General features: G+C 38.7%; 1 protein-coding gene across 1 annotated transcript in view; it reads right to left on the bottom strand.

Moving 5' to 3' along the window:
• Positions 1-17,553, bottom strand: part of si:ch211-195m9.3 — a 103,489-nt gene that overhangs the window by 58,320 nt on the left and 27,616 nt on the right. The window contains exons 5-6 of the mRNA XM_039768061.1: positions 3,480-3,611; positions 903-1,046 (exon numbers count right to left, since the gene is read on the bottom strand). Coding sequence (XP_039623995.1) covers positions 903-1,046; positions 3,480-3,611 — 276 coding nt within the window. The remainder of the gene's footprint in view (positions 1-902; positions 1,047-3,479; positions 3,612-17,553) is intronic.

Raw genomic sequence — 17,553 nt, forward strand, 5'->3', positions numbered from 1 at the left:
ACTTAAAGTGGAGAAGGACAAACAAACTGTAATTGCCTTTACTACACTACTAGCACATAGACTTATCTTGCTCAATTGGAAGATTCCTAACTCTCTAAGTCAGTGGGTAACTGATGTTTTCTATTATTTGAAACTGGAAAAAATCAAATTCATACTTAGAGGATCTGTACAGAACTTTTTCAAAACCTGGCAGGATCTAATCAATAACATTTTAGAATCAGCAAATTAAATTGAGGAAGCAGGTTCTCTCCCCTCTTTTACTCTTTATTTTTATTCATTTATTGTTTTATCTATTTATTTGTCTTTACTAGCATAATGTTTTACACTGCTGGCCTAGCTCTCTTTCTCAGAGGTGGGGGGTGATTTGTTTCAAAACTTTTTTTCTTTTTGTAAAACTTGGCTTATGTATATGGAATTTTATTTGATTTTAATAAATTCATCCATCCATCCATTATCCAACCCGTTATATCCTAACTACAGGGTCATGGGGGTCTGCTGGAGCCAATCCCAGCCAACACAGGGCGCAAGGCAGGAAACAAACCCCGGGCAGGGCGCCAGCCCACCGCAGTTTAATACATTCAATAAAATAATGATAAAAAAATAAACGGATAAACATGCATGCAAATCTTTTATAATGCAGAAAATATAGGATGACTTTGATGGGGATTGAATACTTTTGCAAATCGCTGTAGTTGATAAAGAAGTTTTCCATTCATCCTCTTTTTCAAATTTCAGTTAAATTACTAGTAGTCATTAATATTTACTATGACATTATCTGATTTCCTGAAGCCAAATTAAGATTTAAGAGAATACATTAATAGCACTAACCCACACAGCTGTTTAACAAAGGAAAAAAAATAACAAAGCTATATCAAGCCAGAGAGCAGCTGTTGCTTCCTTACCTGTCTTGTTAACAATTTCTAGATTGACACAGTCAAATTTGTTGCTGTCATAAAGATGTTCTCCACAAAGACGACTTGATGGTGAATGCATATGTATGATGGTTTTGTTTGGTGCACAGATTTGTAAACTTCGGTTATAGAGATCTGAAAAGTAAAAACACAAAAGATCTTCCATCAGCATTCAACATTTTCACTTTGTTCATTGGCTTGTGCACTAGTTTTATGTAATTCCAATTTATAATTGAACTTTTGGGGACTGAGCTGAGATCTACAGCAGGACAGACCTCTAGATCTGTGTTAGGAGTGCTGATTTACTCTTTGAGGCTGTGATGCCCTTTGGCCACAGAAGATAGAAAGCACTCAATAATCCTCACTGACTTAATATCCAAAACTGAAGTTTGATCACTAGCCATTACCATTTGTTCAACCGAGCAGTTACTTTATACAAAATGCCATCCCAATTACTTTCATCTACACCTTCACCTCCCAATATCATGCTATGGAAAAAAAAAAAAAAATCCTGTTCCTACTCTGACTAGCAGGAAGCTCTGATGGCGGACAGTCACCCCAAGAGCCAATTAGAAAAGCATTGCTTTTAGACCAGTTAATTTTAGCTGAAGAAATTCTTTCAAAAGTTTTTTGGTATGAAACTTCTTGTCATAAATTGACATTCGGTTAGGCATGCAGTAAGCTTGGCAGGAATTTACCACCAAATCCATTACAGCTGGTTTTCCAAAGCCCTGGAGAAAATATTATAATCCATACAGAGAAGACTCACGAGATGCCAGTTCTTTATTTGGCATCGATTTCCCTTTTTTTTGCAAGCAGAGTGATCACTGCTTTTCTGCAGGTGAAAGGTAACTCACCATCTTTCAAGCTTTCTGAAAACACTGCATGCTAATCAGCCCCAACTATTGGCCAGAACGGTCTGTAGAATTCAATAGGAAGACCATCAAGTCCGGGAGCCATTCCCATGTTTAAAGCAGAAAATGAATCTGACATTTCCTGAAAGGTTAGGAGAATAATCGTAGCTTAAAATCTTTTGGAATCCTAGGATGTCCATCAAAAAAATCAACCATTGCCAAATTATCGATAGAATCATCCTTAAATAGATTTGTATAAAAAGAAACACCAAAGTCTTCTGGTATCTTCAGTAATGCACAATTCTCTACCATCAGCTTTATGTAATATGTGGATCAATTTTCTTTGGCCTTCTTTCTTTTCCAAAATTAAAAAAAAAAGTTTGTAGGTGCATCCAAGTCTTTTATATTCTGAAAATGTGACCTCACTAGGACAGACTTGAGCACATCCGTCCAAAAACATTAGCAAGGGAACACTTTTTGGATGTTAAAACAGAAAAAAAAATCTCTTTGTCAAATCCATTTTGCAGAGCAAGTTTTAAGATGTCCTCCTTCAAGGCTTTCATGTTTAGTAAGCATTTTCTAGTGACTTCCTGCATATATTTTTGGGAAAAAACCTTTATCTGAACTTCATAAATGTCCCATCACTACTTAAAGTGAATCATATTTAGATTTGTTAGCAGTCCACTGCTTTCAAGGAATTCCAAAACATTTAACACAATGAGCATCTTCTAGCAGTGAAAGATTGAAGTGCCAGAAAGACTTGAAAGAAAGTTTGTTTGTAGATGACAACTTTTAACCCCACCAAAAAGTGGTCAGAAAAACCAACAGGAGAGCTATAATCTAATGTGACAGTGTTTAGATTGTGACTTGGACAATAAAAACAATGTAGTCACATCGTAGAAATATATCCACCCCATCTTTTCACCCAGGTGTACTGTCTATCTGATGGGAATTTATTAGGTTAGATTAGATTAGATTAGATTCAACTTTATTGCATGGCAAAGTTAATTTATTTCAGTGATTCCATTCAAAAAGTGAAACTTGTACATTAGATTCATTCATTACACACAGACTGATGTATTTCAAATGTTTATTTCTTTTAATTCTGATGATTATAACTGACAACTAATGAAAGTCCCAAATTCAGTATCTCGGAAAATTAGAATATCAATTAAGACCAATGCAGAAAAAGGATTTTTAGAAATGTTGGCCAACTGAAAGGTATGAACATGAAAAGTATGAGCGTGTACAGCACTCAATATTTAGATGGGGCTCCTTTGGCCTGGATTACTGCAGCAATGCAGCGTGGCATGGAGTCGATCAGTCTGTGGCACTGCTCAGGTGTTATGAGAGCCCATGTTGCTGTGAGTTTTGTGCTTTGGGACTGTGTTTGGGCTGTGTGGCATGTGTCACACAGCTGAAGAGAAAAATAAAAGTAATTGTACTTTTTTATACGTGCCTCCGTGTCTTTCTGTGTCGGGCCAGGTGCCTATATAGCGCCTTTTCCACAATAGATAGATAGAAAGAAGGGCACTATATAATAGATAGATAGATAGATAGATAGATAGATAGATAGATAGATAGATATGAAAGGCACTATATGATAGATAGATAGATAGATAGATAGATAGATAGATAGATAGATAGATAGATAGATAGATAGATAGATAGATAGATAGATAGATAGATAGATAGATAGATGCAAGGCACTTACTTTTTCCACAGCACAGAATGCCTGGGGTTCGAGGAAGGATTTCATGATTGCAGCATTTCTGGATTCTTGGGTAATATGGCTTTGAGCCACAACACTGAGAATCCATTTCATTATAATTTTCATGTATTTTACCTGAAATTAAAATAATAATAAAGTTGAATCAAGGAAGCTGCAAGAAGCAGAGGTATGCAAACCCATGCACTATTGTATACAAAAAAGTTCACATCAATCTGCTCACAGTTAATAAGCTTTAACAGTGTAACAAATATACTTTTTAAATATTTAATATTATGCCTAGGAGGCCATAGCAAATAAAATTGGTGTGAAGAGGAGAAAGATGAAAAGTAAACAAAGAGACACAATGTTGCAGCAACTTTAGGCTCGACTGTACAAGACCTGACCACCTGTGTACATGGTGGGATAACTCTCCCACTTATCCACCTCAAACTACTATTGCTTTCCTCTTAAATCTCATGTCTTACTTTCTTTCTCTTTTTTTTTTCTTATAATTCTGGTCTTTCTTCTTTCCCCCACCAAGTCCTTATCCCACCTTTACTCCTAACTCTAAACTCAAAGGACTTTATACATTCAGATTGTTTTAAACCTTCAAACCCAAGCTTGGAATTAATGCCTGTGAACTCATTTTTAGATAGCATCACCACTCATGTGAAGTTAATTATTTTGAATGACTTCAGTAAGAAGACTGAAATATCCTAATGATCAAATGTAGTAAGGAGTGATGGAGATTTCTGTTTCTTCCTTTTGGGGCAAAGAAAATCAGTTGTCAAGGTTGAAAGTAGAGTCATACTTCACCACAATAAAAAGGACAAACACAAAGTAAAATAAAATACTATGAAAATTTCAAAGTCAAGAAAAATAATTTTCAAAGGCAGTAGCCTACTATATTTCTAAAAGAAAACCTTTAATGTGTTACATTTAATTCGTAATGCAGCAGCAGGAATCTTAGCCAGAAAAAGAAAATCTAAGTACATCACACCAATCTTAGCATTGTTATATTGGTTACCTGTGTCTTTTAGAATAGACTTTAAAATACTATTAATAGTATGTAAAGTGTTAAATAATCTTGTTGATTCCTATACTTTGCAGTGCCCATTCCATACATTCCAAGGCATAACAATAGAGTTCTTGGGTGTTTTTAAAGTATTTTTTTATTGGTGGGGGGGGGAGGGGGGCTCAAAAGCGGGCGGCACCGTGGCGCAGTGGGTAGCACTGCTGCCTTGCAGTTAGGAGACCGAGTCCTCCCTGCATGGAGTTTGCATGTTCTCCCCCTGTATGTGTGGGTTTACTCCGGGTACTCCGGTTTTCTCCCACAGTCCAAAGACATGCAGGTTAGGTGCATTGGCGATTCTAAATTGTCCCTAGTATGTGCTTGGTGTGTGTGTGTTTGTTTGTGTGTGCGCGCCCTGCGGTGGGCTGGCACGCTGTCCGGGGTTTGTTTCCTGCCTTGCACCCTATGTTGGTTGGGTTTGGTTTGCTCCTGCAGACCCCTGTGACCCTGTAGTTAGGATATAGTGGGTTGGATAATGGATGGATGGATGGATGGGTTCAAAAACAAGAATACTATTTCTTAAAACTTTGTCACACTCTTTAACAGTGTTCTTTTCTGCAGCTGTGTAACACATGTAATACATACCATATTTTTAAAATCAATTCTATTTATTCCTCTAGTTTACATCACCCTGATAGAGTACAGTACTTCTTTAAAAATATATGCTGCATTTTTTCCAGAACAAAACACACCATTGTGCACATTACTGTGTTTTCTTCACATTAAAATCTCACTACATGGTAAGAGGCCGCTTGCAAACCCTGCCTCACTCCACTGTTAACATAGTGGAAAACATGTACAGTAAATGTCTGGTGTTTTTATGTATTTATTTTTGATTTTTTTATTTCATTAGATACAGTTGTATCCAGACACAAAAATTCATCACACACAGGTTTTGCTCAAACGTTTTCTTTCTTTTATTTCAACCTCCTTCTTCCCACAAACCACCAGTTCACCACACCCTCTTTATTCCCATCCTGCCCCTTGTCTTTTATGAAATCAGCTATGTACAAACTCTTAAAGAAACACGGGGTTCAATTCTGGACATAACATTTTCCCCCCTTTCCCCCTTCTGTTACATAGTCACTGAGCCAATGCAGGGGAAACCCGTTGCCCATTGGGGTCGATGATAACTTTGTGAAGAAGCAGGAAGGGTCTGGTAAGCAACTCTCTAAAGATCTGAAAACAAACATTGTTGAGTCTCCTGGTTTAGGGGAAGGCTACAAAAAGCCATCTCAGAGGTTTAAACTGTCAGTTTCAAGTGTAAGGAATGGAATCAGGAAATGGAAGTCCACAGGCACAGTTGCTGTTAAACCAACCCAGCAGGTCTGACAGGCCAAGAAAAATACAGGAGTGGCATATGAGCAGGATTGTGAGAATGGTGACAGACAACCACAGATCACCTCCAAAGACCTGCAAGAACATCTCGCTGCAGATGGTGTATCTGTACATCGTTCTACAATTCAGCGCAATTTGCACAAAGAACATCTGTATGGCAAGGTGATGAGACTCACACCACAAACAGAGTCGCTTGTTGTATGCTAATGCTCATTTAGACTAGCCAGATTGATTTTGGAACAAAGTGCTTTGGACTGATGAGACAAAAATGGTGTTATTTGGTCAGAACAAAAAGCGCTTTGCATGGAGGAAGAAGAACACTGCATTCCAAGAAAAACACCTGCTATTCTCCTGTCAAATTTGGTGGAGGTTCCATCATGCTGTGGGGCTGTGTGGCCAGTTCAGGGACTGGGGCCCTTGTTAAAGTCGAAGGTCAGATGAATTCAATCCAATATCAACAAATTCTTCAGGATAATGTTCAAGCATCGAGTTACACAGGGGTTGGATATTCCAACAAGACAATGACCCAAAACACAGTTGGAAATCTACAAAGGCATTCATGCAGAGGAAGAAGTAGAATGTTCTGGAATGGCCGTCACAGTCCGCTGACTTGAATATCATTGAAAATCTATGGGACGATTTGAAGCAGGCTGTCCATGATCAGCAGCAATCAAATTGAACTGAACTGGAGAGATTTTGTATGGAAAAATGGTCAAAAATACCTCCATCCAGAATCCAGACACTCCTCAAAGGCTATAGGAGGACAGCGTCTAGAGGCTCAAAGGAGCAAAAGGAGGCTCAACTAAGTATTGATGTCACATCTCTGTTGGGGTGCCCACATTTATGCACCTGTCTAATTTTGTTATGATGCATATTTCATATTATCTGCTAATCCAATAAACTTAGTGTCACTGCTGAAATCCTACTGTTTCCATAAAGCATGTCAGATATTAAAAGGAAGTTGCTACTTTGAAAGCTCAGCCAATGAGAAACAAAAATCCAAAAGATTAAAATGGGTTCCCATACTTTTTCACATTACTGTATTTCTTCAAAATGACATCCAGATGAGTTTTGATGGTCCATAAAGTAGCACTCTCTATCATGCTGCTCGACAACTTATTTCACATTTCCATAGTGAAAAAAAACATTCTTGTGAAATTTTTCCTCATCAAGTTTCCATTCGTATCCATGTCTTCTTACTGAAGTCTTTAAAATATCAGATTGAAATCACTGTACCGATTTTCTTCATTGATCCACATCTTGCTAGCTATCTCTTGACACCTTAACTGCTGGTCCATCACAACCAGCTTTAGGTGTCTCGGCAGAGATAACACCCAGACCAAGGGCCGTGTTCTTCTTCATTAGTTTTATATAGTTAAAGTTTTGCCTGTAGAAGAACTGCATTAACACTTCAATGTGAGGTATGAGAAATTTTGTATCTCAGTATACAGCCATCTTAGTTACCTACTACAGGTCAGGTCAGGTTAGGTCAGGGAGCATGCACTGGTACAGCACATTGCTGTACCCACCACATGAAGAAACATCTCAGGATCCTGGTTGGCCACCCCAAGGCAAACACACAGTCCAGTTCCACCCTCTGGAAATGATTGTCTATCTACCTCAGCCAGGTGTTATGTGGGTATCCCCTTTGCTTTGTCTACCCACTCACGTCCTCAACAATCCAGTAAGCCAAACCACTCTCAGGGAATTGTGCCACATGGCCATAGTGCCATAGCTGACACTCCCTCATAATGCAGGTAATTGCCTCATTAGGGAACAGCAACCGCTCTTTGGGCATAAAGTCAAACCAACAGTACCCAAAGATTCTCCAAAGAGACACAGTAACAAAGGAGTCCAGTTTTTGTCTCTTGTCACTGGATAGCATCCATGTCTTGCAACTAAAACAGGGAGCACCAGAACTCGAAAGACTTGGAACTTTGTACTTTCGCAAAGATATCGGGAGCACCACACAGACCTTTCCAGTGACCTCATGACACTCCATGCTCTTCTAATCCTTCATAAGAAGAGAATTCTTCACAGGAATAGAAAACTTCATAGACTTGGAACTTTGTCGTTTTGTATAGAGCAGCATACACCCCTTTCCAGCAACCTTGTGACTCACCAAGCTCTCACAATCTGTCCACTGACTTCATAGGAATGAAGAATGTCCTGCCAAAGTAAGTAAGCCTCTCGACAATGTCAACATTCTCTCTGCAAACAGGCACTCTACTGGTAGCTGTGCCCAAAGTTCATTAAAGGCCTGGATCTAGACTTTATCCAGGACACTCGCAAACCCAGACACTCAGACTCCTCACTCAGTCTCTCAAGAGTCCCAATCAGAGCCTCCATTGATTCCACAAAGACCACAGCATCGTTGGCAAAGTCAAGATCAGTTCAAACATTTCTTCATCAACAGATGCCCCTCAGCCGCTGGACCCCACGACCTTGCCCAACACCTAGTCCATGCAAGCATTGAACAGAGTAGAAGTAAGAACACACCCCTGACAAACCCCATACTGAGAAAAATACAGAGGTTCTACCTCTAATGTACAGGCCGGCCATGGTATCCAGCTACCTACTAAAAGTGTGTGAAAAAGAAAACTGGAAAATGCTAACAATAGGATAAATACTATTCTAGATACATGTTTATAACATAGCATATACATGTGCAAAACATTCCATAAACCCTGTTTAAATTCATCATAACAACCATAAGACAGCTATTGAAGGTGCACATTCAGATTAAGTTTATCAGTTTGCCTGTTCATACACTTCCATCTGTCCTAAGCCATATATGTGGCAATAGTGTAACATTATTGGGTAGATGTTGGTGATGTGTTTGAGTAGGTGATTAGGGACTCCCGTATGCATCATGTAGGGGTCCAAAAAATGAGCCGCAATGCAGAGGCTTATCTAATGTGTAGACTGGAATCAAAGGATCATTTCAACTGGCATTTACAGCTGAGATTGGGTAATATGAATAGCATAGCTAATGACAGACAGAAACTAGCAACACGTTGTCTATGTTTACTTAGAGGAATTTAAGTGTAAAATGTTTCAAGAGACTCTAGCTGCGGACCCCCGGAGCTCCACTCCATTGAGGAGGTTGTCTCTTTAATATTATACATTAGGGATAACACCTAGTTCCACTATGGATAAGATTAGGTTTGGGGGTTATTTGACTTAAATCAAGTAAACCAAGTGACAAAAACCTGTAATCTAATTGGCTGTCCAGCGAGGCTACGGAATTGAGGGGCTGTGGAGGTCTGCCGCTGGACCCATTTCAAATATTTACTTCTGAGATCATGTTAAGAGAGGTTCAGTATTGAATATATTATTGGAATTGGATGTCTCTGTAAAAGGCATGAATTCTAATGTGAAATAGAGCTAATGATATAGGAAAGGGATTATAATAATGATTATTATTATTATGTATTTCCAAACGATGGGAGGAGTACAAACCTTCAGGATAAATGTTTTTATGTGTACTTTGAGACACTAGCAGATAGAGGAACTAAGAGAAGTGGGTCCAAGTTGCTAGTTATATATGTGCTTTACTTTTTTTGTTAGTTGCACTGTTATTCAATTATTTTTGTTTGGATACTGTTATTTATTTGCCTTATTTATTTATTTATTTTTGCTGTAAAAATAAACCACAAAAGTTACTATGGCTGAACTATTATCGTTTTCTTTCTGGAAACATTTTTAAACCTCACATGAAGATATACCATAATTTGGCAGACAACCAGAGACCAGATTATCAGATCACAACACAGTTCTGCCATCTAGTGGTTGTTTTTTTTTTTTGGTGGCAAAATATTGCAGGAAAATAGTGCTGTAAATAGACAGTCATAGTTTTGTCGTCGTAAAATAGGTATAAAACGGCCGATGTCTTGAAACAACTAGATTTGTTGCAAGATTAATATTTTGAGGATAATGACAGTAAGTAAGATAGCGACAATCAATTGGATAATGTAGAACCTGTAGGCACTGATGCAGGCAGCTGCCTCAAAGGCATTTCTTCATAAAAAGGTGTCTGACTTTGTCACATCTGCCTAGACCTCATAACATTGACATTCTGCCACCTACTGAGCTCAGACAGTCACCAACTACTGTAAAAGATGTGTTGTGGACAGCACAAAGAAATGTGTTATATTTGTGGTACTGTACATGTGCACCCTGGGTGGTGCCATCCTTCAAGGACTCTCATTCAAATGCCGATTTTTAGTTATGTTGCTGGTGAAACTAAAGTAATTAACAGTTTCTTTATATATATATATATATATATATATATATATATATATATATATATTTATTTATATATTTTATGAGTTTTTTATTTATCACTAGCCGTCCCCCACAGCTCTGCCCACGTTGTAGTGAAACAGGACTGTGAGAAGGGCCCTGCCTTGCTCCCCATTCCTGACATCACACTTCCCCTCTCCTCGGCCCGCAGCCTCAGCACGCAAACTATGATTCTTAGCACAATGAGAAAAGTCGCAAAATCAACCGGAATGATCAAGCAAATTATAGAAAAAAACCCGATTTAAATCCGTTAAGTCAGTGGTTTCCAAACTTGGTCCAGGGGACCCCCTGTGGCTGCAGGTTTTTGTTCCAACCAACTTCTATTTTTCATTGGATTCTTAGCCTAATTAAGTGAGTCATTATTTCCCAGTTTCTGTGTTTTGGAGTCAATGTAGAAATTACAAAACTAAGTTAAGCAGATTTTTTATTAAAATGTAATAAGCAGTTATATGGGGAATATATAGTTTTTTTAAGTCATAAATAGTATTTTCAACCTGACTTTCATTCTGCTTTTCAAAGTGTTCCGGTTATTTAATTAATTATTTACTAATTACCAGGTATAACACTGAAGTCATTACTGCTTTCATCATCCTGGGTGTCTGCTATACTGGTTGTTAATTGTCACTATTAGGAGGTTAAATGAAGGGGAAAATAACAGGAAAACAACAAAAGAGACTTAAGCATTTATAGCTTTAGAAAAAAACAGAAATACTGTATTTCTAAATGTCTTATGAATGTAAAATCCATACTGTTTTGTTTTTCTGAATGCAGAATAAGAGAAGAGTGAAAAAGACCAGCCAACTAAATGAGATCCGTTGTTATCGATTATTATCACCAATTGTGAATCTGGGTGGAACAAAAACCTGCAGCCACAGGGGGTCCCCAGGACCGAGTTTGGGAAGCAGTGCTCTAACAGGACAATTCAATAATCAGGCAGGAGAAAAGCTGTTCATGGTATCTTTTAATTACTCCTCAGCAAAATGCCTTGGAGGGAGCTTTCATCAAAAGCAACAGTGTTTCCCAACCTCAGTCCTGGGGACCCCCTGTGGCTGCAGGTTTATGTTCCAACCAGCTTCTGTTTTTAATTGGACTCCTGGGATAATTAAATGATGTGTAATTTCCCAAGTTGTGTGTTTTGGGAACCATATAGAAATTAGAAAACTAAGTTTGGTATACATATATATATTGTCACACACGTGCGCATGGGAGGCAGCTAAAGGGCTTGAGTGAAGGCAGTTCGGAGGCATGCTGGGGTGTGGCAGAGTGCACTGACTCTTTTCTCCCTTGCCTGTAGACCATCCCCGGGGGATTTCACCTGGCTCTCCTGACATCACTTCCGGGACTGAGCCAATGGAAGTCGGCCACACCAGCTCCAGACCCCTGATGTCACATCCGGCTATGAACCAATGGTGGAAGACCACGCGCCAGATCCATATGACCTTACTTCCTGTCTCCCCCTTTAAAACCTGCCCCTTTTCCTTTGTTTCCTCGGTCTTGTGCTGGACTCAGTTGAATGCACTTCAGTGCTGATTGTTTGTTAAAATGACCTTTTGCAGCCAGGATATCACTATATACGGGTGGCTGCCCCAACTCTTTATCTGTCCATGTCTCGTTCTTGTGACAATATATATATATATATATATATATATATATATATATATATATATATATATATATATATATATATATATATATATATATATATATATATATATATATATATATATATATACACTCTCTCTCTCTCTCTCTTATATATATATATATAAATGTACCAAGCAGTTTTATGGGAATAATGTATTTTTTTCTTTGTAACAATATTTTCATCTTGATTTTCATTCTACTTTTCTAGGTGTTCTAATTGCTTAATTAATCCATTATTTACTAATTAGAGGGTCTGACGCTAAAGTAGTTGCAGCCTTTGATTATTCCGTGTTATTTGTTTTGCTCATTTTTAATTGTCATTAATAAGATACAACTAAGGGGAAAAACTGCACAGAGAAAGAGCAAACTATAATGAAATCAGCAAAAGAGAGTTAAGCATTTAAATCTCTAGCAAAAGCAGACATATTTCTAAATGTCTTATAAATGTAAATATCATGCTGCTGTGCTTTTCTGAATGTAGAATAAAAGAAAAATAATCCCAGCTAATTAAATGAGCTCGGTGTTATCAGGTGTTGTCACTCATTAGGAATCTGGTTGGAACAAAAACCTGCAGCCACAGGGGGTCCCCCAGGACCGAGGTTGGGAAGCACTGCCTTAAGCAGTTTTCTCATTCGCAAGCTAAGCGGATGTAAGATTCGCCACGAGGCTGGCATGTGAGTGATTAGGGCCCCACTCCCTCTCTCTTGGATTCGCGCAAATAAATCGGCACCACAAGCAAACTTTGATACTTAACATGATCAGAGAAGTCCCAAAATCAACCGGAAAGTTCAAGCAAATTCTAGAAAAAAGCCCGATCTAAATCTGTTAAGTTGTTCTCTTGTGAAAAGCTTATAGACATAGAGACAGACAGACATACAGGCGTTGGATTTTATATAGAGAGAAATATATAAAAGGTATCAAAGATATATGATAGGTACTGTATATGACATCCAGCAGTTAATGTGTTAAGGGTGTCACCTCTTAAGAGTGATTCACATTTCCGCACTTGTTTTATGAACCGATTTCAGTGTTACCAGATGAAAACATTCAAGAGGTCTCCACCTTAGGGCCAGGGAGAAGTGGGGCCATTTTGGTTTGATCCATATTGTGTCTTCGTCACTGTGAACCAACTCTACATGTTCATGTCATGATTTTAATCAAAATGTTGCAGTTCCTTAACTTTCTACCACATTAGTAACAGTGGAGGTGACACCTTCATGCTAAACAGAGAAATGTTCCTAAAGTTCAGAATGATTTGTATAGTTTGAAATGGCTCCATTTGCCTGCAGAAAGTAAGCAGCCACCTGTCAAGTAAAAAGGTAATTCTGCGCATAGCCTGTTTAATGTTGGCATCCTACAGGTGATGGACACCGATTACATAGTCCAGTCAGTCCCAGGGTTTGCATTGGGTATGAGAGTTGTCCATGTTGTCTTGTATTTGTTCTTCTGGGAGAACAGGGTGGTGGTGATCATGAGGTTGTGTTCTTTATGTTTGCTCATAAAGGTAATGGCATTGATGGTTTCTTGTTAATGGTACCCTAGCATAAGCTGGACATAATGTATATATGTGTGTCTCGGGAACTGCAGGTCTGACTTTGTGTTCAGCAGCACAGAAGCGCCACAGGGGATTGTGCTTTCTCTGGTTCTGTTCAGCCTATATACATCAGACTTCCAATACAACTCGGAGGCCTACCACATGCAAAAGTTCGCTGACGACACTGCTATTATGGGCTGCATTAGGAGTGGGCAGGAAGAGGAGTATAGGAACCTAATCAAGAACTTTGTTAAATGGTGTGACTCAAACCACCAACAACTGAACACCAACAAAACCAAGGAGCTGGTGGTGGATTTTAGGAGGCCCAAGCCCCTCATGGACCCTGTGATCATCAGAGGTGACTGTGTGTGGAGGGTGCAGACCTATAAATACCTGGGTGTGCAGCGGATGATAAATTGGACTGGACTGCCAGTACTGATGCTCTGTGCAAGAGAGGACAATGCCAGCTATACTTCCTTAGAAGGCTGGCGTCCTTCAGCATCTACAATAAGATCCAGCAGATATTCTATCAGACAGTTGTGGCGTCTCTTCTACATGGTGGTGTGCTGGTGAGGCAGCATAAAGAAGAGGGACACCTCACACTGGACAAATTGGTGAGGAAGGCAGGTTCTATTGCAGGCATGGAGCTGGACAGTTTGACATCCGTGGCAGAGCAACGGCTCCTGTCAGTCATGGAGAATCCACTGAACAGGATCATCTCCAGACAGAGGAGCAGCTTCAGCGACAGACTGCTGTCACCGTCCTGCTCCACTGACAGACTGAGGAGACCCCACACTATGCGAATCTTCAGTTCCACCCAGGTGGGGTAAACGTTAACACCACACAAGATTATGAACTGTTATACCTGCCTCACACTCTCCACCTTGCATTATTTAACTTGCACTGTGCTTTTACTGCTCATTAATTAATATTGATTTTTTATCAGTATGCTGCTGATGGAGTATGTGAATTTCCCCTTGGGATTAATAAAGTATCTATCTATCTATCTATCTATCTATCTATCTATCTATCTATCTATCTATCTATCTATCTATCTATCTATCGATATTCTAAGCTGCGAACTTCATTTGTTTGTTTCAGTACATTTGATGACAGAAAAGTGATGAGTCTGACTACCCTTTGGGTATTGTTACAGTTTCTGTCTCATGAAAAGGGTAAGCAGATGGTATTTTGTGTCTAGTACTGCTTGTTCATGGCCACAACTGTAGAACTACACTTCTGTCTCTTTCCCAGAGCCTAAAATTAGAAACTAGGGACTTTCAGATCAACAGTGAAGTGCTTTTAGTTACTAGATCTAAATACTTAAAGGGAAGACATACAGAGGGTTGACAAAAAAACCCTAATAATTAATATTAATTTTCAGAACCTCATAAAGACTTGGGCTACTGTTAGCCTCCAGGACAAACATTGGTCCTTCATGGAGTGCCATCATGCAGGCCCTGTAGTGTGTGTGGTGTGATATTGCACCATTTGTCAAGAACATCAGACAATTTAGATGACAACAGGCCTTTCAGCTCAACAGAGTTTGCCCAGTCCTATCCACTTAATTCTTCTAAATTAACATCAGGTAGTGTTCTGAAAGTCCCTCAAGTCCTACTATCTACCATATTATTTGGTCATTTGTCCATGTGTCTATAGTTCTCTGTGTGAATAAAACTTTCCTAATGTTTGTGCAAAATTTACCCTTAACATGTTTTCAACTGTGTCCCTGTGTTCTTGATGAACTCGTTTTAAAGTCACTGTCTCGATCCACTGGACTAATTCCCTTCATAATTTTAAACTTTTCAATTATGTCTCCTCTTAATATTCTTTCTGTTATACCACAGCGTAGAAAATTGCACTGGCCATCACAGAGTAGTAGAAGGTGTGCTAAAAAAAAACCACAATCTTTTCCTGAGGTTTTGTTACATATTAACCAGGAATTTCATGAACTCTCAATCTACAACACTCTGCTAAGCTTCATCTTTGGTTCAGACATGACACCTAGTTGCATTTTTTTTACCAAGTATTACTTTCCCCTGGATGAGATGGAATTTGACTCAGATAAGCCTGAAGTTTCCATTTCAGCGAGTTTACTCTTTAAAAATGCTTCATGGGACAATTTTATTTATAGAAAGGATTTTTCGCTAATGTGTGAAGTAATGAGCAAGTTGTTGTCAACAACATGCAAACACCCCACAAGAAAGCTAAAATGCTTTTCACTTAAGATCTATCTCCATGATGGTCCTTAAGGTGTTTTGAATAAAGGCTTTGTTGGTCAGATTAAAATTTTAATTATTTCAAACTTTGCAAAAAGTGCAAAGAAATCCATCAGCTTGTTATTACTGACATCAGACTATATGAGCTGAGTCTTAATTACGGAGAATATATCTTATTATCAGCTTATTACCACACTGAATTTTAGCAGTCGATCATCTACACACGATATTTCTGCCTTACGCCCTGGATATCAGTAAACTGAAGTGTTGAAAGTTACTTAAGACCACTTTCAGAGGTGGCTTCAGGGTTTACCAAGAATGCAAAATCATAACCTTCTTAGGCTCCTATATCATTACAACTTGAATGCTGTCACTGGGCATTGCCAAAGAATTGTCACTAACACGTCAAATTGTTTTTTTCTTCACACACATTCCATTCAGACAGCCCATATTCAACTTTCATGTTAGTTCAAATGAGATGGTCTCTCATCCAAGTGCTGGCTGTCACCAAACATGATTGGCTTCATGTGGATGACCAGTTCTGGCCTCATTTCATACTTTTGCACTACTTGCCTTTCTTGTGTAGTGCCTATTCTTGTTTATGTGACACCTAAGCTTTGACAAAACATACTACTTTTTCCCTCGGAACACCTAGGTGGGGTCCGAACAATATTTCCAGCCCAGCGACCATCCACTATCTTAAGTCTGCCTCTGGATCTACGGTATGTATATGAGGACGTGCCCATTATTGTGATGAACCTATTGTAGAGCTACCGAAAGGACTTCAATTCCCAGGATTCAGCAAGAGTGTACAGGAGTCAATGGGAAGAAAGTGTAGTTTAAAGGGAATCAGCGTTCATCAGAAGGAATGGAATATAGCAAAGCTACAACGGTCTGTCAAACACAACATATCAGTGTGTGCATTTGTCATGAAAAGTGCTTTTGTTTGCAGTGTGAATAGTTGATGTGAAGCAACTACTTAAGATATCCTACTTAATTGTATTCTCCATAGCCATTTTTTTTTACAAATTCCATAGTACCAGAGTAAGATTTCTGGCATCAGCCAATACTGAATATTAACACAAACTCCTAATTACTTTGACATATTTGCTTGAAATCCCATAATTGTGAGGTACAATAAGGAAAATCATTAGCTTGTCTTAACTTTTATGATTGATTACACAGACTTCTGCCCTTACCAACACCCAGCTGCTCCCAACGCTTTTGGAATAGTCTCCACTTCGGCATGACCCAGCAATTGGTGTGAGTTCATTAAAAGGGTGGATATATGAATGGGTGTCCATATATCAGAGAGTAATGTCACAAAGCGGTGAGAAGAGAAGGCATGGCAAGCCAGGAATAAGCTTTAGTGGTTTTCTCATAGCAGAAAAGAATTTACGAAGAGGTGCATCTGGAGAATTTAGGCTAACTAACACAAAGTAAGAGGGTATAATTAGAGGAGTGAAACAGTATATGCTAACAAAGACTAAAGGCTTGGTCAGAGGAAACATTCTTATTGTTGAAGACTGAGACTTTCTTAAAGGGGTCAAGTAACAGCAAAAAAATGATTGTACTGTGTTCCATTTTATTTGTTTCTGTCTGTTCGTTTTCCTTAAAAACATTAATGAACTGTAAATTCATATATGAATTCCTAAAAATACCTGTCAGTTCCAGGCCTGAGGCCCCAAGCTCATGCAGGTTTGGGGCTCATATGTTATGTTACAGCCAGGACTGTTTTTCCTGGCTTCATAATATACACACTTTGTTGATTTATTGTAATTTTTTGAATTATTATTTGTAATGTTTTTCTATATTTTTTTACATTGGCTATGATTTACTAATCATGTCCTGTAACTTTAATTTATGAACAATGTAGGTGGAGCTCCACACTGGTGCTGGTTCCTCATTCTGGATTTATATTCAGCCAGAACAGCAGCAGAGCACTGAGTTTGTGTCGGAGTTTTT

Source organism: Polypterus senegalus, chromosome 11 (genome assembly GCF_016835505.1).
Source record: "Polypterus senegalus isolate Bchr_013 chromosome 11, ASM1683550v1, whole genome shotgun sequence".
NCBI classification, from domain to species: Eukaryota; Metazoa; Chordata; class Cladistia; order Polypteriformes; family Polypteridae; genus Polypterus; species Polypterus senegalus.